General features: G+C 38.4%; 1 protein-coding gene across 3 annotated transcripts in view; it reads right to left on the reverse strand.

The window, feature by feature from the left end:
• Nucleotides 1–22078, reverse strand: part of CEP152 (centrosomal protein 152) — a 93169-nt gene that overhangs the window by 9687 nt on the left and 61404 nt on the right. For 2 of the 3 annotated variants that reach the window (XM_037054586.1, XM_037054587.1), the window contains exons 18-22: nt 19086–19367; nt 17001–17132; nt 10528–11178; nt 7364–7505; nt 2945–3112 (exon numbers count right to left, since the gene is read on the reverse strand). In XM_037054586.1, coding sequence (XP_036910481.1) covers nt 2945–3112; nt 7364–7505; nt 10528–11178; nt 17001–17132; nt 19086–19367 — 1375 coding nt within the window. The remainder of the gene's footprint in view (nt 1–2944; nt 3113–7363; nt 7506–10527; nt 11179–17000; nt 17133–19085; nt 19368–22078) is intronic. The other variant, XM_037054588.1, reaches the window with a different exon arrangement.

A 22078-nucleotide genomic window follows, 5' to 3' on the forward strand; every position in this document is an offset into this window, starting at 1 on the left:
GATTTGGAACAAGAGGAAGAAATAAATATTCAACTGGAAAAGAAAGAAGAAATAAGAGTTCAAAAAAAGGAAAAAAAGAAGAAGAAAAATGAGGAGAGGCTTGGGAACCTCTAGAACAACTTTAAATGGAACAACATCTAAATCATAGGGGGGCCAGAAGAAGAACGGAAGAAGAAAGAAATTCAAAACTTATTTGAAAAATAATGAAAGAAAACTTCCCTAATTTGGCACAGTAAATAGACATATAAACCTAGGAAGCTCAGAGAGTCCCAAAGAAGCTGGACCCAAGCAGGAACACATCAAGACACATCATAATTAAAATGCCAAAGGTTAAAGATAAAGAGAGAATCTTAAAAGCAGCAAGAAGAAAGGAGACAGTTATCTACAAACAAGTTCCCATAAGACTATAAGATGATTTCTCAAAAGAAACCTTGCAACCAAGGAGGGTCTGGCAAGAAGTATTCAAAGTGATAGAAAGCAAGGACCTACATCCAAGATTACTTTATCCAGCAAAGCTGTCATTTAGAATGGAAGGGATGATAAAGTGCTTCTCAGACAAGGTCAAGTTCAAGGAGTTCATCATCACCAAGTCCTTATTATATGAAGTGTTAAAGGGACTTACCTAAGAAAAATAAGATCAAAACTATGAACAATAAAACAGGTTCACAACTATCAACTGAACCTAAAAAAACAAACTAAGCAAAAAACTAGAATGGGAACAGAATAATAGAAATGGAGATGAGATGGAGGGATATCAGTGGGGAGGGGGAAGGGGGAGAATGAGGGAAAAGGCACAGGGAATACGAAGCATAAATGATAGGTACAAAATAGACAGGGGGAGGTTAACAATAGTATAGGAAATGGAGAAGCCAAAGAACACATATGTACAACCCATGGACATGAACCAAGGTGGGGGGTGGGGTACTTCTGGAAGGAATGGGGATTCCAGGCAGAGGGGGGCAAAAAAGGAAAAAATGGGACAACTGTAAGAGCATAATCAATGAAATATACTAAAAAAATAAAAATAAAATAAAACAAAATTCTTAAATGCTTTTTGCCTTAAATTTATTATTATCTATCTTTAGTAGACTTAGCAGGCAGTAGGTAAATAGATTCTCTTAGTCAACAGTATTTACAAAGTGTGCTATGATGCCAGATATTGTGCCAAGTGCTGGGACAGGACTTGGTCCTGGCCATCACCAAGTCCCAAAGAGAATACAGACAATCAATAGTTGTAAGGATGACGAATGCCTTCGAAACTGCAGGGAGGGTGGGAAGTGTCCGACAGAAGAACCTCTTCAAGTCTGTGGTTGGGATTACTTCGCTGAGGAAGTAATGCCTGAGGGACAGACGTGGAGGAGTTAGCCAGGCATTGGGACCAGGATGGGAAGACGGATGTTGTAGTAGAGGGAGAAAATGTAAAGAGAACCAGAGAGAAGAGACGATGAAATCCATGCCGTGACTCTACAATAGGGTAAGAGGGCCAGGAAAAGATGAGGCTGGAGGGGGTGGGAGATGCTGGATCATAAAGGGATTTCTAGGCTCTGTTCAATGAAGTATTTGTATTTCTTAATAAGGAATACATCTGGCCCCTTAGGGGCTTTCATAAGAGACTATGATGATACAATTTACTTTTTAAAAGGTTGTTCTAGCTGCCTGATGAAGAACAGATAGGAGGGGCAAGAGTGGAAGCAAAAACCCAGCAAGTGACTGTTGTTCTCCAGGCAAGCCATAGAGGTGACGGCGGGGGAAAAAGGAAATCTGTCCATCTGGTCTTTTATTGATGATGCAATTATTTGGAACCAAAGGATTCAGTCTTTCATTCATTCAAACATTTACTATATTCTGGTATGTAGTGGGCACCATGACAATAGGGTGAACAACACAAAACATTCCTTGTCCTCGGGGAACTTACAAGTTGGAAAGGGTATCAGTCAAGTAACCATAAAGTTGAATACCGAATGGTGACAGAGGAGGAGCTAAGGGTTATGGGGCCACACAGGAGAGGACCACCTAACCCAGATTTGGGAAAATCAAGGAGGGCTCTGCAGATAAGGCATCTTCTCAGTTGAGTCTTCAAGGATGAAAGGGTCAGGCCAAAAGAATGAGAGGGTACAGTATAGGACATAGTAACATTATCGTATATAAGATCTAGCGATAAAGAAAATTCCTGCCCAGTTCAGGAATCTGAACTGCTTCAAATGTAAAGAGCACAGAGCATGGGATATAAGTGAGTAGTGAAAGGTAAGAGGATGCACCCGCATAAGCCCCACAGCTTCCCTTCTAACAAGGACAGCAGAAAACAGCAGGAGATACCCGTTTTAATATTCCCTGAAAGCACTGTGGAAATGGACTAGAAGGAGGCCCAATGAGACCCATATGCCTTTGTTCATGTCTTTTCCCTCCACCTAGAATGCTGGCGTCTTTGGCAAAGACCTTCATCTTTCGATGCTTAGTCAAGCATTCGTTAACTGTAATAGGAGGAAGAGTTAATTAACATATTTTCTTCCCAGCTTACATGAACTTTCTGCTGATAGCACTCAATGCTGCAGTTATTTATTAATCTGTGCTTAGTTCCCCTCACTTGATATAACAAGCTTCTTGAAGGAAGACAGCAGTCTCGCACATCTCCATTGGAACTAGAATTTCATCTGATGTATTTACTGTGGGATCTCCAGTGCCTAGAACTCTGCTTGACATATACTGGGCACTCAGTGTCTGTTCAATCAAAATAGGAAGAAAGGAATGTGACCTTTTCTTCAGAGCTCTCGTTTTCCTCTCCTCTTCCGCTTCTGAGTTCAGTAATAGTAAAAATAAGGTCCATATTAGTGTACATGAATCCCCCCAAAGAATCTGTGCCTACATTAACTAAAACGCCCGTTCGAACGTTTCCACAAGGATCAAAGAGATTTATAGTGGCAGCAGTGCTACCTTAAATGCTAACCTCCAATTTTTTCCACTACAGTTTTGTGCTTCCTCTCTAAATGCTGAAGATGCCTACAGCATTTCTCCAGTTTTCCTTTGAGATCTTGACATTCCTGCTTTGCCTTTTCAAGTTCTTGGAAGCAGTGTCCACAGCACGAAGCTTTAATTTCAGGGGTCTTTTTCTTATCTGCAAAAATTAAATAGTAGAAAATCTTTATATATTTAGAATGAGAGCTACAAGGAAGGAAAGGAGGAAGGGAGGAAGGGAGGGAGGAAGGGAGGGAGGGAGGGAAGGAGGGAGGGAGGGAGGGAGGGAGGGAGGGAGGGAGGGAAACCAGATGACATAACTAAAGGCTACAGTGTAACTGGAGAAAGAATAGTGCTTAAGGAAGAGACCCAGGTTTAAATCGCATTCCCACTACTTATTGGCTGTGTGACTCAGACTATATTACTTAACCTCTGTGAGACTTAGTATTTTAATATATAAATTTGAATAATACCATCAACTTTAAGTTGCTATGAAAAATAATGCTCAGGCTTTAGTACTGAATGCCATTCCCCACTAAAAGGAACCTGGGATCTTCAAGAAATGGCTGATCCCAGTAATGGAATGGGGTATATATGAGATGAGGCTGAAGTACTTTGCTGTGCCAGAAAGTCGGAAACTACTGAAAAGTATAGGCATGTCAAAGGACATAAGAGCCAGTTTGAAGAGGCTCCACGAGCTGAATCTGGGGCAATTTGAAAGTTGTTAAATACAATAATAAATGCATGAGTCNTTATTGGCTGTGTGACTCAGACTATATTACTTAACCTCTGTGAGACTTAGTATTTTAATATATAAATTTGAATAATACCATCAACTTTAAGTTGCTATGAAAAATAATGCTCAGGCTTTAGTACTGAATGCCATTCCCCACTAAAAGGAACCTGGGATCTTCAAGAAATGGCTGATCCCAGTAATGGAATGGGGTATATATGAGATGAGGCTGAAGTACTTTGCTGTGCCAGAAAGTCAGAAATTACTGAAAAGTATAGGCATGTCAAAGGACATAAGAGCCAGTTTGAAGAGGCTCCACGAGCTGAATCTGGGGCAATTTGAAAGTTGTTAAATACAGTAATAAATTCATGAGTCATACCAATGACCCTACCAATAATGGGGTGGATGGATAGAAGGATGGATAGGTAGGCAAGTTAGTAAGTAGACAGGTAGATGGACAAACAAATAAATAAACAACTACACAAACAAACTGGAGGGGAGGATTCTTGATGATAACAACATGCCAAGTACCAACTGGCAAAAGTGGGGGAAGGACTGGAGTTGGAAAAATTATAATTTGTGCAACCCCCACAATAAAGATTGGATCAGGTAACACCATAATGATTGCTAAATATAAGAAGAATATTTTCATGGCCTTACAAGTGTCTCCCCACAGACTGCTCATCAGTTGCAAGGGTGGGGAACCCAGTGAGGACGATCTGACAACACCTTGACCAGGTGCTCACACAAACCTCACCAATAACAGACACTGTGCACCTCCAGATGTGAAACACATCACCTACGCGGTGCCTCAGCCAAGAACACACAGCCTGAACCTAATCATGAGGAAACATTAGACAAACCCAAAATAAGGAAAGTTCTGGTAAAAGCCTTGGGGGAAGGGGGAGAAGATGTTGGAGAGTGGAAAATGTGCCTCTCAAAAATGTGTCATAAAAGGCAAAGAGGAGTTGTGGAAATATCCTAATATACTAAATGAAAGAAAATTAAAGAGACGTGACATGAAAACACACACCTGAACCCAGACAAGTCCTGTACCGGAGGGAAAATGCCATGAAAGACATCACTGGCAAAGCTAGAATATAAACAGCAGACTGACAGAGTATTTTCTCTAATGTTAAATTCAGTGTCCTCATAAGCTTATGCAAGAAAAATTCTTTTTTTTAAATACACACTGAAGCACTTAGGAGTAAAAGGGCGCAATGTGTATAACTTAGCCACAAATGGTTCAGGACAAAATGAAACAGTGCATCCACATGCACACAGAAGAACACAAAATGGGTAAGATGTCAGCAATAGGTGTATCTAGGTAGGGGTATATGAGTGCTCTTTGCAACTATTTTTATTTTTGCAACTCTTCTGTAAGCTTAAAGTCATTTCCAAATGAAAAAAAATGATTTAAAACTACCAGGAGGTATAAGTGTATAAAGTTGTTTGGCACAGAACCTGGCACGGAGCAAGTATGCAATAATCACTGTGGCTATCAGTAATATATAGTAACATGTAGAATCTGTAAAATTTAATAAATAAAAATGACACAAAAATGTGTCATTTTTACTATTATTACTATTATTACTAGGATTATTACTATTAATATCACTGATATTATCATAAAGCAGAAATGCCAACTAGCACGGGTTCAGAAGCCAATGTCCAGTATGTTGATATAAAATCACTGGTCCAGCGATATTATTCTTAGCTCTCTCCTGACTTTTTAGTTTCATTTAAATGGTGGCATTTATGTTAGCTCTCTCCTGACTTTTTAGTTTCATTTAAATGGTGGCATTTATGTTCATAAGCATTGAAGAATAGAGCATCACTTTGGTGCCATACACTGCTTTATATTCTTCACTTAAGACACTGCTGTAAAACTAAAAACCAGGCAAATGCCCATCGACAAGAAAGTAAATAAATTATTGCATGGTCTTACAATGGAATATTATACAGCAGTGAAAATGAATGACCTAGAGCTATATGCATTAACACTGACAAATCTTGGATGCTTGATATTAAGTAGAAAAGGCAAGTTACAAAGATTACAAGTATTAAACCATTTTTACGATGTTAAATGACACACAAAGTAAAGCAATAGCCTTTTGAGGGTACCTATACTTGATTAAAACACAAAGAAAAGCAAAAGAATAATTTTTAAAATGAGAATAACTGTAGCCTCAGGGTGTGGTGAAGGTGTCCAAATGAAACCACGGTGAAACGCACAGCAGTCCGTAAGAGTACAGGTCACGTTCTGTTTCTTGTTCTGACAGCAGGTTCCTGGTTGTTGGCCTTCATCATTCACATAAGCATGATATATACTGTTTGCACATGTCAAGAATTCCATAATTAATGTTTAAATTGCTTTTAAAAAATAATGCAATATTGGAAGAATACAACCAGTCAACAGTGGCACTCACTTGTAGGATTGCAAAGGACTTTATCTCTTACTATGTGTTTTGGATTATTTAATGGATTTATTAATGTGTTTGTAGAAAAAAAGACTGAAGAAAGAAAAATATATCCTTTTATAGTCTCATCTCACTTAGTTCAAAATACTTCTTCCATGTTGAAAGGACTTCCCAAAGCCCAATATTAACTAAAACTACCTCTTTCACAAAATAAAACACGATCCTCAGTAAAAAGCAAGATACAAATTAAGGTGGTATTACCATGCATCTAATTAGCAATTAGATATTCTCAGCCACCCGGAACCTAGAAGTAAGGGAAAGGGTCTAAGAACAATGAGGAAAAATAACTGTCGACTAATTTCTTAGGTGAGACAGATTCTCCTAAGAAAATCTGGTTCTCTCAGGTTCTGGTACTACTGTCTACTGAATTAAAAATGAGTGAAAACCAAGGTTATTGGCTTAGTGCTTGCATTTTGCTCTGGCAATTCTTAGTTCTTTTCCAGTTACAATCAGGAAGAATGTGTAAGTGTATGCAGGGGAAGCAGCAGGCTGCAACAGAATGAGAGCTGAGAAGAGATACGCCAATTCTAGCACAAAAATCTCAGGCAGCAGGAATCTAAGCCCTGTATTCCTCGGTGAGTTCTGAATACCTCAAGGGGATGCAGCACAGCACGCTAATACTTGTTCACAATGACAGCTCAAAGTCATTAAGGAAAAGTTACACTGTTAATTCATCAAATTATTCAAGGAACTGTGCCATTCACTCTGACATATGCTGGGGAGGAAGAGATATAATCACTGACCCTGCCTTCAAGAAACTCACAAATCCATCAGAAAACACCTAACACACTTCAGGATCATTTCCAACTTTTAAAAAGAAAGGTTAAAATTGATGAATAATTTGAAATAAAAAGTCTCAGCTATTTGGCAATTCTTTTATGTGAAAACTTGATTTCTCATTAAAGCCAGGGAATAGGAACAAGACTGGTCTATTAAAATTCTCATTATTCTCCTCCTAATCAGAATCACTTTGAATGGAGGGAAGGCCATGAAAAGACAGAAGAGGGCCTAAAGCAACCATGTCTTCCAAATGCAAAATGAAATTGGTGGGGTGGATACACATTGAATAGGGGTAATATTACACATGTGTTTGCTCAAAAACTATGATACACCTTTGATCTTCTCTTCTCTTCAAAGTCACCCTCCAGAACTGTGGTTATGGGTGTAACAAAGATCATTAAGAATCAAACCCCGTTACCAGCTTCTGCTTCTGGGTCTTGCAAGGTCAAGGTCTGAGCATGATGTCCAGAAGCGGGTGTGGGAAGGGCGACCAGGACTCCAGGGTCTCCTCTGCCAGTGACACCCGTGCCAGGGTCTTTATAGACCTTGGCCATGTTGCTCTGAAACAGAATATCTTCATAGTTAATGCCTACTATTTAACATGCTAATATTAAACATGTTCCTTAAAAAAATAATGCCTGATAAAAACCTGCCTAAATTGTCACCAGTATTTTTTATAGTGTTCATGTGAATAGTGTCATTACTATGAACTAGTCTCTGATGACAATGTTTTCCAAATTAGAACATCCTCTGGCAGAGAGCTGCTGGCCCACTATGAGACAGATGGAAGATCTATATGAATTTAAGGGATTTAATAGTTTATGTGATCAACCATGGGACAGAGTAGGTAAAATCAAAATTGTTCTTGAAAATCCAAAACACTTTCACTGCAGCAGGAATCAAATTCCCTAGGAACTGTAACGTCCATCTTTTGCCTTCCATGAATTTAAAGTAACAAGAGTAAAAAACAAAATGTTTTTAACTTACATAGTATGCTATAAGTTCCCAAACTCTTTAATATCCCCTGCCATTTTGTAAGGAAGGCCGGTTGAATTCCGATGTTAAAGAGAGAAACCGAGGTGCACCTGGTCATAAAACATCTTGCACAAGACCATTTCTCCACCCACAGGTATTGAACACTTACTGCATTCTGGACCCTGTTACAGGCAACAGAGCTACTAAGCTAATTAATGGTGAGATTCTTTTAAGGCAATATTTTCAGATTTTGGACAACTACTGAATCCCAAAGAGTGATCTGGAAAGGGCTGTCTTGCTTAATTACGTAAAACACATTTTATATGCTTGATTCTAGAAGCCTTGATTTTGATGATGAAAAACTCATTTAACTGACTGTCAGCAAAGCTACTTACAATGCCCAACAAAAGCAGAAATCGGCAGTTACAGAGAAAAGGCAAATTCTGAGCTTTCAAAAGGACATGGAAAGGAGGAATCAAAGTGGAGCCCACAGGCAGTCAATGTTTCCAGTGTCTCCTCAAAACTGAAGAAAAGCTAAGATAAAATAAAAGGTGAGAAGCAGCAACCCTTTTGTCTTAGCTTTGACTTGACTTTGGTGGTAAGAAAAGATAGAATGCACATCCTTACGTTTTATTTGAAAATATTGTTTCAATTGATATTTCTCTTTTCTCGTATCCATTAAGAATTACTGTATCAATTCATACTGCATTGATGAGGCATTCTTTTCCTCGGAGACTGGATTTTTAATTCATTTCATCCTTTCCATTTTAAAAAAACTTTTGATCATCTAAGTTATTTTAATGAGACTTTTTTATGTATACTGATCAGCTTTCCTGTTTTAATGTTCATGAACAGTTGCAAAAACTATAGATTTAATAAATCGATCATAGCTCTTCACTTTTATGGCACTTATATTACAAATTTATAATCACTGCTTTATATCAAGGTTCTGAAATGAGTTAGCTTTAAAACAGCAAAAATCAAGTATTAGTTTATGACAAATGCCAGATTAGGCATTTCAAAGCCACCCTCTTCTCAGGAATGGAATCTGATCCCACCCAAAGCCACAAAAGTCTAAGTTCTTAGCCAAATTACATGATTCTGTCGCCATTGACAAGTAAGCCACATTAAGTCATACACATGATCTTATACTGTTTGCACAATTATAAGCCCTATTAAGGGACCTCAAGTTTGATTATATATTAATGGTAAAAAAAGGTGTTAGATTTTTCTTGATATTTATAGCAGAGATTACCTTTTAGGAAAGCAAACTTGAAAGCATATATAATGTGATTTTCCCATCACTTCTCATCATTAAAACCACCTATACATAATTCTTCTTATTTTAATTATCTATTTTTCCCAAAATTCTCAGTAAAGTATTATAAACAGTATTCATGGGAAGTAGTTTACCCAATTACTCTTAAATTGAAAGCAACTACTAAGTAGTAACATCTTTGTGAAATCAAGAATTAAAAATATCAACTGGAGTGAAACAGGATGGGGTGGACTGATCTTCCAGGTCCTTTCAGCTCTAGACTTCTGGGCTGCGGAAAGGCCAAACTGAACACGTACATCCTACCAAAACCCAAGGAATGAGGCAAAACCCAAGGAATTTGTACTTTCTTTTCCCGATGGTCAATGATACTATATGACTACCCAAGGCAGTAAGCTGGTTATCCCCACATACTAACTAGACTCAGATTTTTTCCCTAGCTTATAAGTCTTTCCAGAAGATATTAATATCAAATGCTTAATCCTTGCCTTGAAAATCTTTAATCATGCTACAGATCTCAATTCTTCTACCAGACAAACCTTATAATACTGGCATTTTTTCCTTCCTCGAATTCCAAATGTTGAAATCAGCTGAATCACAATGCCTAGATTATCATTCTGGATTTTTCACACATGCCTACTTTCTTTAATCATAAAGGAGCAAGATTTTGACTTTATCAACTATTTCACGAACTAAAAGCTTATGTCAGAAAGTACTTATGCAGCTAAAAGAATACAACTAATTCATTATACATGTGTGTATATATATATATATATATATATATATATATATATATAGTACGTAAACAGAATAGTTTTGTGTGAGTGAGCTACACCTCTATTTGCTTGTTTCTACATCAATATTCTTTGTACTTGGTTGGTATTTTGCCTACATGAGACATAAATTTCTCAAGGGCAAGAAATAGGTTTCTAAATACTTTAGAAGCTCTTAAGAAGCCCTAGTTTAATGATGCATATTTCTTGAATGCCCAAAAACCAAAATAGGAATGAGAGTCATTCAGTTTCTGAAATCTTAGGCTCCTACAATGTACAGCACTTTTTGGGGGGGTGGGGGGGGGAGTATCTCTAGGCTAAAAGCTCTGCCTCATATTTATGGCACTATGAAGAAGTAGAGTTTTTGGCAAAAAAATAAAAATAAAAAAACCCCACAATCCTCTGGATTGCTACAGAAAGTTTTTTTATATCACTGGTTAAAAAAAACCACACAAGTCTTACATCTATTAAACTGTAAAATGAAACAAAAAACTACCATATGCAACATCTACAATCATCCTTGATATTAGTAGGTCTTTTTACTTCTCAGGAACATACCTTTGACCATTCTGACTTGGTATCTTCTTTAAGTAGGGAGACTATATCTTGAAATGCTTTCTGAATGCAGCCCTTTAGTTTTTCAAAATACCGCACAGATACCCATTTTGAAGAACAAGTCAACACAAGGTCTGAAAGTTGCTTGTTCTCTGAACCACGGACTTGCTCCTTTTGTGTATCCTCTAAGAGAAGTTCAAGGACAGTCAGAATGTCTTCCTCATACTGATGGATGTCCAGTTGGACCCGCCTGGCTTCCTGCATAGTCCACTCTCTGCGACTCTGGTCTAGACACATTTGTAATTCTGTCTCCTTCTGAAGAAGCAGCTCAGTTTTTTGTTTCAGAAAGTCTTCTTTGGCAGCCGCAAGCACCTCATTAATTTTATTTCGATGATCATCTAAAAATTGCCGGTAATCTTGCTCATTTTGTTCTTGAATTTTGAGAATTTCTTCCTGTTTTTCTTTGTTCCATTCACTCCAGGCCTTAGCCAACTCAGCCCTAACAATCACAGGGACTTCCTTGTCCTTTAATTCTAGCTCTCTCTGAAGAGAATGAATCTTCTCTTCCAATTCCTTTCCAGGCATTACATTTGTCTTCATATTTTCAAGTTCACTTTTCCATTTCTCTTTAGCTTCAGAAACAGCAAGTGATATCTAAAGGACATAATAATGTACATTTAATTCTCCTCATTAATAAAAAATTTAACTAAAGTAACAATTTGGGTTAATAAGAGAACTTAGTAAGAGATTTAAAAACAAACTTAAAGGCAAACAGTGAATTTAGGTAAAACATTATCCCTAAAATATTCTTACACTATACTTAAGAATCTTTTCTTCAGTTTAAGTCACACAACATTTTATCTTATGGCAAAAACGACAAGCGTTCCCCTTAAGATCAGGAACAAGTCAGGGATGTCTGCTTTCACCATCGTTATTCAATGAAGCGCTGGATATCCTAGCCATAGCACTTACACACAAAGAAGAAATAAAAGGCATCCAGATTGGAAAGAAGGAAGTAAAACTGTCATTATTTGCAGATGACATGATACTGTACATAGAAAACCCTATAGACTCCACCAAAAAACTACTAGGCTGAATAAATGAAATTTGGCAAAGTATTGGGATATGGAAATCAATAATCAGAAATCAGTGGCACTTTTATACACCAATAATGAACTACCAGGAAAAGAAACTAAAAAAAAATCCATTTACTATTGCAACAAAAAAAATAAGGTGTATAGGAATAAATTTAACCAAGGAGGTAAAAGACCTGTACTCAGAAAACCGTACGACACTGAAGAAAGAAACTGAGGAAGACACAAATAAGTGGAACTATGTTCATGGTTCAGAAGAATTAACAGTATTAAAATGTCCTACTGCTCAAAGCAATCTATAGACTCAATGCAATTCCTATTAAAATACCAAGGACATATTTCACAGATCTAGAACAAATATTTCAAAAATTCATCTGGAATCAAAAAAGACCCCCAACAGCCTCAAAAAATCTTGAGAAAGAAGAACAAAGTTGGGGGAATCACAATACCCGATATCAAGGAATATTACAAGGCCACTGTAATCAAAATAGCCTGGTACTGGCATAAGAACAGACCTATAGATCAATGGAACAGAATAGAGAGCCCAAAAATAAACCCATGCCTTTCTGGTCAATTAACATTTCACAAAGGAGCCAAGAGCATACAATGGAGTAAGGACTGTGTCTTCCATACATGAGCATTGGAAAACTAGACTGTTACATGCAAAAAAAAAAAAAAGAAAGAAAGAAAGAAAGAAAGAAACTAGACCACCAACTTACACCATACAAGAGAATAAACTCAAGTTGGATAAAAGACTTAAATATAAACTGCAATACTATAAAAATCCTAGAAGAAAACATAAGCAGTAAAATTTCAGATATCTCAGGTAGCAAAAAATTAATATTAAAAATATATTAAAAAGTTATATAATGCAACACCAGAAAGACAAACGACCCAATTAAAAAAGGTGCAAAGGACCTGATTAGACACTTCTCTAAGGAGGACATATAAAATGACCAGAGGCATATAAAAAAATGCTCACCGTTACCAACCATAAGACAGATGCAAATTAAAACCACAATGAGATATTACTTCACACCTGCCAGAATGGCTATCATTAATAAATCAACAAACAACTGCTGGAAAGGTTGTGGAGAAAAGGAAACCCTAGTGCACTGTTGGTGGGAATGCAGACTGGTGCAGCCACTGTGGAAAACAGTATGGAATTTCCTCAGAAAACTAAAAACGGAACTGTCTTTTGACCCAGCAACTCCACTTCTGAGAATACACCCTTAGAATCCCGAGACACCAATTCAAAAGAACCTATGCAGCCCCGCGTTCACAGCAGTACTATTTACAATAGCCAACTGCTGAAACAGCCTAAGTGCCCATCAGTAGGTGAGTGGATAAAAACAATTTGCAGTACATTTACTCAATGGAATACTACACAGCAGAAAAAAAGAATTCCTACCTTTTGCAACAGCATGGATGGACATGGAGACTGTCATGCTAAGTGAAATAAGCCAGTCAGTGAAAGATAAATATCATGTGATCTCACTTTTATGTGCAATTTAATGAATAAAACTAAGGAGCAAAATAGAATCAAAGGCACAAAAACACGGAACAGACTGATAACTATAAGAGGGGAGAGGGTGGCGGGGCTGTTTGAAAGAAGGTGAAAGGCCTAGTCAAAGAACGCAGGTGCATGACCCACAGACACAGACAACAGTGTGGGGACTGCCTGAGACAGTCAGGGCGTTGGGCGTGCTGAAGAGAGGTGGGTAAAAAATTCAGAGAACTATTACAGCATCAACAATAAAACATTTTTAAAAACATCAACAAAATATCAGTTTCTTGATGAGCTAGAAATTTAAACTGACAAAAAATATGTAATGATATAATTATTCAAAAGCAACTTTAGAAAAAACCCATATCAGTTTTTAATGCGGAAGCAATCTCAAATTTTATCTAAGCCCCCCAAACAAATGATCTTTCACATGAAGCAAAAGCAGCCTCCTAAGGAAATCTTGCTATTATTTAGGAATTTAACATATACCTGCATTATCACTTGCTGACAAACATAAGTGTATTTTAATGCAATTTTAGTGGTTAGAAAAGTTCATTAAATGACAATAGCAAACAGAAAAAGTTGGTTTTCCCCCTTAAATTAATATTGTTTTATAATGGAACAGAAATATTAGATCGCAGAAAATCAGAGTATGTAACCGGAAAGTAACGGAATCAGAACACCCGGCTCTAGCTCTGACCCTGTTTCTGTGAGGGGCTCTGGAGACCAACCGCTGTGGGAACCTCGGGCCCAGTCCTCCACATCTTTGAGCCTCAGTTTCCTCACCAATAAAATTGGGATAATTACCATGCTCACCTGAGAGAGTCATTTTAGGATTAAATGACAAGGAGCTAAGCTATTTATTTAAAGTACTTAGCCCAGACTGTGGCAAACAATAAGGACTCAATAATGATATGTAGCTATTATTGCTTTTGGCTTCTTGTCCTTGGAAAAGTCAATCTGTTTAGCATTTAACTGTATTCATCTATATAATGAGCAAACTGGATAATGACCTTGAGTCCCTTTTACTTCTAACATTCCCTGACTGAATCCAGAGAAGTCATCAGAATACAACAGTGGTAAAAGAAATGGGCTACTCCAAAGGCATGGCCTTGTCAGTGGTCACTGCTGTAATTAATACTACATACATGCTCTGAATGTGGAGACAGGCTATCTGCTTACTAAATTTTCTATTATGTAATGAGAGCAAACATCTTTACCAATACAGATTTACAAACACACCTTACATACCTTTAGTCGATAGTATGTGCTCCTAAACAAGTTGCACATAATAAAAAGTTTTTGAAGTAACTGCATTTGAAGTTTACTAGATGAACCCAGTACCTACGATGAGCCTTACAAAGGAATTCACAGTAAAGTTCATTTGCTTCCAGCAGAATAATTCAGTAGTGTATGAAACATGTTTAAAGAATGCTTTAGAGAAAACAGTTCATGTTGCAATGATGCCTGAAAATCACTCCTAGGTGGCTTGGGTGGAGGTGGTGGATCCCACGGAATCTGGATGGCTGGGACATCCAAATGGGCCAGGATGGCTGGCTGACATCCTCTTTCAGTGAGAGGATGTCTCACTGAAAGTGCACATCCTCTCACGTGAAGTCTTACAGGGAGACTCGGACGGTATTTATTGACTCAGTGGTTCCCAACTTTGCTGCACATGAGAATCAACTGAGCAGCTTTTAAAAATCCCAGTGCCCAGGGCCTACGCCATAACAATCAAAACAAAGTCTGGGAGTGGGAGCCAGAAAACGGCATTTTTAAAAAAGATCCTCAAGTTTTTCCAATGTGCAGCAAAGTTTGGGAACCACCAAACCAACCTGACTACTTATGGACTCTGGAAATTGGCCTTACATTTCCACAGCCTTGAGGATCACTCTAAGCCTCCAAGAACTCTACGGCCAATGCTATGAAATTGGACCTGACCCACTTCCTTTGGTTTGAGCACTGATGCCCAACATGCTTGCACTAGGCTTTGTGGCTGAATAATCACCTAGAATAGAGTGACTACTACCCACGTGTGGTCCAAAGACTGGCAGTGTGTCACATCACCTGGGAGCCGGTGAGAAATGCAAATTCTCAGGACTCACTCCAGACCCACCGAAGCAGAATTTCCAGGAGTAGAGCCCAGGAATCTGACTTAACGAACTCCAGGTGACTCTTAAGCCTGCTCACCGCCCTCTGTTTCTGTGTTTCCGCACACCCTCAGGCCCGCTGTGTTCTCGAGGAAGGATCTCTTGCCTGTTTCCTGTATTCCACCGCACTGCACTGCTCCTCTAGACTTCTCAGCTCTGAGACCCATCTGCACACCCTAAGACCATTTCCTCTTTCTCGCTCCCTCCTAAATTTCCTTTGGAACTGTGTCAACATACTAAAAAAAGCATAGAGAATAGTATAACAAACACTTAGGTACTTCCACATAACTTTAAAATATATTAAAATAGATTTTTATTTACACTGAATTATTTTCTTCATTTGAGGAATAAGCATGAATACAATATATGAATCCTTCAAAATGTCTGTTCTGCATATTATTTTCCGAAACGACTGTGACACTGGGAGAGGAGTATATGCTTGACACTACGATCTACCATGCTTTGCACATGACAGTTAAGAAGAGAGGATTTGTATGCGCAGCACAAAATGGCACCTTAACTTTGATCTAGTTTGCACGTCTCCGAAGTGGTAGATATGAATGTGTTTGCACTGGTTTTCTGATGTTTGGAATTCTCCTGAACATTATTTGTTCGTATGTTTGGCACACTTACTTATAGATGCTTGCTTTTCTTATATATTAGTATTAATGTCTCTCATATTTGATTCATTTATTTTCCTTATTTTATCATGCTCTTATTACAAAAAAGGTTTGAAATGTTTGTACATATTTTATCCTATTACTTTATCTTTCCTACTGTGTCTGTTGCTTCAAAATGTATTACAATGTGCATCTGAAATATTCAACTTAATTTTTAAAAAATAACTCCTTAATCAACCTACATGTCAATTTTTTTAAAAATAACCCTTTAACCCAGATTTTATTGTGATGCAGGGTATGAGAAAACTTAATTTTTCCAAAGTATTTTCTGCCTGTCATAAGAATATTTATTATAATATTATTCATCATTTTGTTGTTTTGACATAATTATTGAGTTTTTATGCATAGCTGGGCCTAACTCTGAAGTCTGTATTTTACTGAATAAAAAAGAATTTGTATTTGTGGAGCTATATACTGTCTGAATTGTTGCTTTCCCATATATTGTGAGTAAGGGCTGGACTACCACCTATTTTCTACATTAAAAAAATCTTTAGTCCTTTTAGTTTTCCAAATACATTTTAGAATCATTGTGTTGAAGTTCAGTTTCACGGCACTTTGATTAGAATTAATTTACAAACCAAGCTGGGAGAATATAAATGATTAGAGTCAAGGAACCTGACATCTCTGGAAAGGAGAGTTGGATTGGGTGTTTACCAAGGAAAATATATTATAAGACTACTGCCCCAGCACAAAAACACAATCTTTAAGCATGTGAAAGAATATTATTGTATCGCTAATAAACAGAGAAATGCCTCTCCTCAATTTCTCCTAAAGATCTGGCAAGACAGAGTGAAATTCAGTTTCACAGGTAAGGTTATCTTCCTGATTATGTGAGTTTCAAGACCCTACATACATTCTCTCCCCTTGAACAACTTGATGAAGATGAGAACAGGTACTACTAGCAAGGCTCTGAGCTAATAGTTAACTTCCATCATCATATAAATCCTTCAACAACCCTATGAGCAGACAGGAATTCCCAGGACTGAGATGGGAGGAGAGGGTGGCAGAGGGGCCCTCCTAAAGCCTCCTCCAGGAGCATTCTTACCCGTTTGGCCACAGAGATCTCTTGCTGTTCTTCCCACCTCTTCTGTTCTGCTCTTACACGGGCTTTATACTCTGCGAGCTCTGGTAGTTCTTGTAGCCATCGATGACGAGCATTTTGCACAGCTGTTTCTACCTGCAGGATATTGCAGGAGAAAGGGGTCAAGGGAAGTATAAAATTTCAAAAGGATCACATTTGCCAACAGCAACTATGACATCATGTGCATTTCACACTGCACTGCATCACAGTCATAACTGGCTCCGAACACCTCACCTTACCCCAAACAACAGAACTGGATCCTTCTGTTCTGCATTTCCCATACTGTCCCAAGTACATGCCACTGCAGGAGGGCTGCTTGGGGCCAGCTGCTGCCCCACTGGTACAGCCACCACCTCCTCCACCCTCAGCCCTATGCATACATGCACCCACTCACATGCATGCATGTGTACAAGCACCTATAGAGTTTAGAGCCTTACACCTGGCAAATTTTCCCACTATCATGAATGAGTCTGTGACTAAAGAATAAGGGTAATACATCAACTGAGGCAAAAATTTAAGACTTGATGAATTATAAGGGTCATCTGTTTATAAATCTGTCACAAATTTCCACCAGATCACTTATTAACTAACCATTCCTTACTCTCTTGTTTTGAAATACACACACGTGCATACGTCCATGCACACACGCAAAAGCTCAGTTGACAAGAGGCCGTAATTCTCACCGAAATATTAAATACATTTACAGGTAAACTTCAAAGTGTTTAAACTATGGGGAAAAGATATGGTTCCTATAGACATATATATCCTTTAAAAAGTAATTATGAACAATTTCCTTTCAACTATATTATGCTATTTGTTTTTCTTCACAAGATCTATAATTTTATAAATACCAAAGCTGAACCCTCAAACATGTCTGTTTGTTTAAAGAACATTCTCTTACTCTATTCAAGTCTTACAGTAAACATTTCAGAAATTATTTTTTTATTGATTGAAGATATCCTTGATTCCATCACATATACTTGCCTATGTTTCCAGACTTTAAGGATGCCCTTTAAAATCAGGGAGAACAATTTAACAAATAAGCAGAATTTCAAGTATTTATGCAAAAGCTGAGTGTATTTTTAAACATTACTTTAGGTTATTACCTTAAGAGTTAATAAGTAATGTTTCTAAATAATACATACACAATAAATATTATATTCAGGTTCCAGAAAAACATCTAAAGACTAGAAACCCTATCAGATGGTCTGTGAGGTCAGAACTATTTTGAAAATAATATTGAGACATCATTAGTCTCTCCTACTCCTACTGTGCCATGTGGAAACAGTACAGTTCTCCAGGCAACACACTAGGTGATGGTGTCCCTGCTCAAACAGCCAACGGAACATGTGCCAGAGTAGTCTAGCTTTTTAACAGTTTCTTATGCAGAGGTAAACTGAGGCCAAAAAATTCGAGAAATACTATAATTGATAATATAGATAAAACAAATAGCTCATCTTTATTCTGTTAACACAGAGCTATACCTTCCTCAGTACAACGTTTCTTGGAAACCAAGCGACAAGCCAGTTAAAAGTGAGCTGGCGTTTTGAGTGCGTCCAGGGGAGGCAATGCCACGGCTTTGGGGCAGAATGAGGCTTTGTAGACCAAGCCCCACTTAAGGAACATGCCTGCACATTCAGTTCCACAAGTCTCAACACAAATATTGCAAATACCTTATTCCCTTAAGCTTGCTTATCTATAACTGCTTTAGTGAAATGTTTTCTATAAAGTTAGACATGAAAGATTCATAATAAAACTGTGTTTAATTCAGCTGTAAAACCAACACCTTTAACCTCGAGTACCTGAATGCTTAGGTGACCTCAGAGGAGCCAACTGAAAGAATATAGAAACAGCAAGGGCAACAGTTTTAAAGAGAAACATCATGAAGAAAATGTTCAGAACCACGTAGGTGTTCTCTACCCTAGAATGCACGCAACGTCTAAAGTATGAAGTTATGAGCACGTTCAATTTCATATGAACACATAGCATTTCATAGGCTTTGGTAATATACGAGCAGTTGCAATAATTTTACCAAAACAAACCTATTACCTGTTTGGCAATGTTTTCACAATATCTGAGCTCCAACTCAACCTCAAGTTTCTTCAAGGCCCCCTTGACAGCTGTTTCCTTTTCTTGCTCTACATCTTGCTGGACCTCTTGCTCCTGTTCTTCTCTAGAGACTGCCACCGCTTTCTGGGAAAGAGCGTCAGTGGCGGCTCCTGGGTCAGCCTGGCTGTAACAGTCAGAGGCCTTCTTCTTCATTGCCAGCACAGTCTGATCCAGCCTGGATTGCCATTCCTTCTCGAGCTGTTGAGTAAGTTCTTCTTTCATCTGTTCTCAAAAGAAAAATCATATGAGAAGAAAATATTCAAATAATCATTAGTAAAAACTAGAATATAGCCAAAAAAGCAACCACAGCTGTGTCTGAAAACCATCTACACATTGTTGTAATCATTACATGAGGTTTTGAAATTCAGTCTGTGGAAATGTAGTCTCAAGTGAACCCTGAAAATTACTCTTTGACCTTTTCTACGTGACATAAATCACATGGGAGATCTATGTTGTGTAAAGTCAGGCTATCTTGCCCTCAAGATGCAAGCAGCTGGAGGCTTTGACCTTGCCAATACAAAGACAGCATGATAACCATGGCAGTGATGGCCCTGTGGGTTGAGTGTTGTCCCATAAACCAAAAGGATGCAGTTTGATTCCTGGGTCAGGGCATATGGCCTAGGTTACAGGTTCAGTCCCCAGTCAGGATATATGTGGGAGGCAACAATTCAATGTTTCTCTCCCTCTCTTTCTCCCTCCCTTACTCTCTCCTTAGGTAGGGGGGAAAAAAGGGAGAGAGACTGGAGGGGAGAGGAGGGGAGGAAAAAAACTTTTGCTATCAATATGTGTTTTTCCAGCCCTGGCTGGGTAACTCAGTTGGTTGGAGCATCATACCAATACACCAAGGTTGCAATTCAACTCCTGGTCAAGGCATATACAAGAACCAACCAAATGCATAAATGAGTAGAATAACTAATGTTTCTATTTCTCTCTCTCCCTCTCTCCAAAATCAAGATTGTCCCTGGGCAGTCAAGGACAGTCCTTGGACAGTCCTCTGGTCAAGAGAGAGGCATAGGTAAACACAGCTCACCTCCTCACACAACCACATTAAAATTATAGCTAAAATATAAAACCACCATCACTCAGAACCATCACAAATCAAGTTGAATGGAAGTCCAACAACTATGGAGTTAAAAAAACCACATCCATCCACACTGGTAGGAGACATAGAGACAGGGCATGGGCTGGTCCCATGCTCATGTGTGGCGGAGAAAAATTTGGGAGGGATATCTATCTCCGGAGCAAGGAGTCCCAGCCCCACACCAGGCACCCCAGCCCATTGTTCCAGTGCCAGGAAGAGAAGTCCCTGTAACTTCTGGCTGCAAAAACCAATGGGGACTGAGTCGGCAGAAGAAACTTCTGGAGTCCCAAGCAGTTCCTCTTAAAGAACCCAGACATGGACTTACTCAGGCTCACTCCCTCTGAGCTCCACCACTGGGGCAGCAGCTTGAAAAACACCAATGTCATTTAGGAACTTGAAGTGCCTGGCATCAAGGTGAGAGCCAGGAACAGCTTTCTCCCAGACAGAAAAGCAGTGGGCAGAGGGGAATTGTCCCTTTTCTGAACGTGCCCACACAAAGAGCCACAGAGCTGGCATGTGGTGGCATATCTGAGATTCCGTTAATCTGGCTAACACAGTTTGCCCTGCCCAGGAGATCCCTGAGGCTCCATCCCACCCAACTTACGGGTCCACCCAAGTAGTTAACACTGGCTTTTCCAAATGAATGGCTGGTCTTGGCTCAGGCTTCACAACTTCCTGAATCTTTTCAAACTGCCCAACACCCGATATCAGTGAGCCCCCAACGCCCATACCTCTTACTAAATGACCCCACACCCTGAACTAGCAGCAACCAGCTTTGGGTCACTGGGAACCAAATCAATGATCTGGAATATAAGGAGGCAAAAACAACCAATCAGAAACAATAAGAAAAAAGAATCCAAAAAAATGGGAATAGTATAAGCAACCTCTGAAACAACTTCAAGAAGTCCAACATTCGAATCATAGGGGTGCCAGAAAGAGAAGAGAAACAGCAAGAAATTGAAAATCTATTTGAAAAAATAATGAAAGAAAACTTCCCTAAATTGAGGAAGGAAATAGATATGTAGGTCCAGGAAGCACAGAGTCCCAAACAAGATGGGTGCAAAGAGGCTCACTTCATGGCACATCACAATTAAAAGGCCAAAGGTTAAAAATAAAGAGAGCATCTTAAAAACATCAAGAGAAAAGAGGTAGTTACCTACAAGGGGGTACCCATAAGACTGTCAGCTGATTTCTCAAAAAAAACTTTGCAGGCTAGAAGGAACGGGCAAGAAATATTCAAAGTCATGAAAAGCAGAGACCTACAGCCAAGATTTGCTCTACACAGCAAATATATCATTTAGAATTAAAGGACAGATAAAGTGCTTCCCAGACTAGGCAAAGCTAAAGGAGTTCATTATCACCAAACCATTATTATATGAAATACTAAAGGAACTTATTTCTTAAAAAGATCAAAACTATGAACAATAAAATGACAATAAATACATATCTATCAACAATTGAATCTAAAAAACAAACTAAGCAAACAAGAAGCACTGAGACAGAATCATAGATACAAAGAGGGTTTTGATGGATTTAAGGGAATGGGTGAAGAGGTGAGGGGATTAAAAAGTACAAACAGGTAGTTACAGAACAGCAATGGGGATGTAAAGTACAGCACAGGAAATGGAGTAGCCAAAGAACTTAAACGCATGACCCGTGGACATGAATAATGTTGTGGGGATTGCCTGAGAGAGGGGGCAGTACTGGGTGGAGGGGGGCAAGGGGAAAAATCAGGACAACTGTAATAGCATATTATTATAATTTTTTTAAATTAAATTATATTACATTTTGGAAAAAAGAAATAAAATCAGTAAATAACAAAATAATAATAATAATAATACATGTTTTTTCA

This window comes from Sturnira hondurensis, unplaced genomic scaffold (genome assembly GCF_014824575.4).
Source record: "Sturnira hondurensis isolate 20B ecotype Veracruz unplaced genomic scaffold, ASM1482457v3 Scaffold0008196, whole genome shotgun sequence".
Taxonomy (NCBI): Eukaryota; Metazoa; Chordata; class Mammalia; order Chiroptera; family Phyllostomidae; genus Sturnira; species Sturnira hondurensis.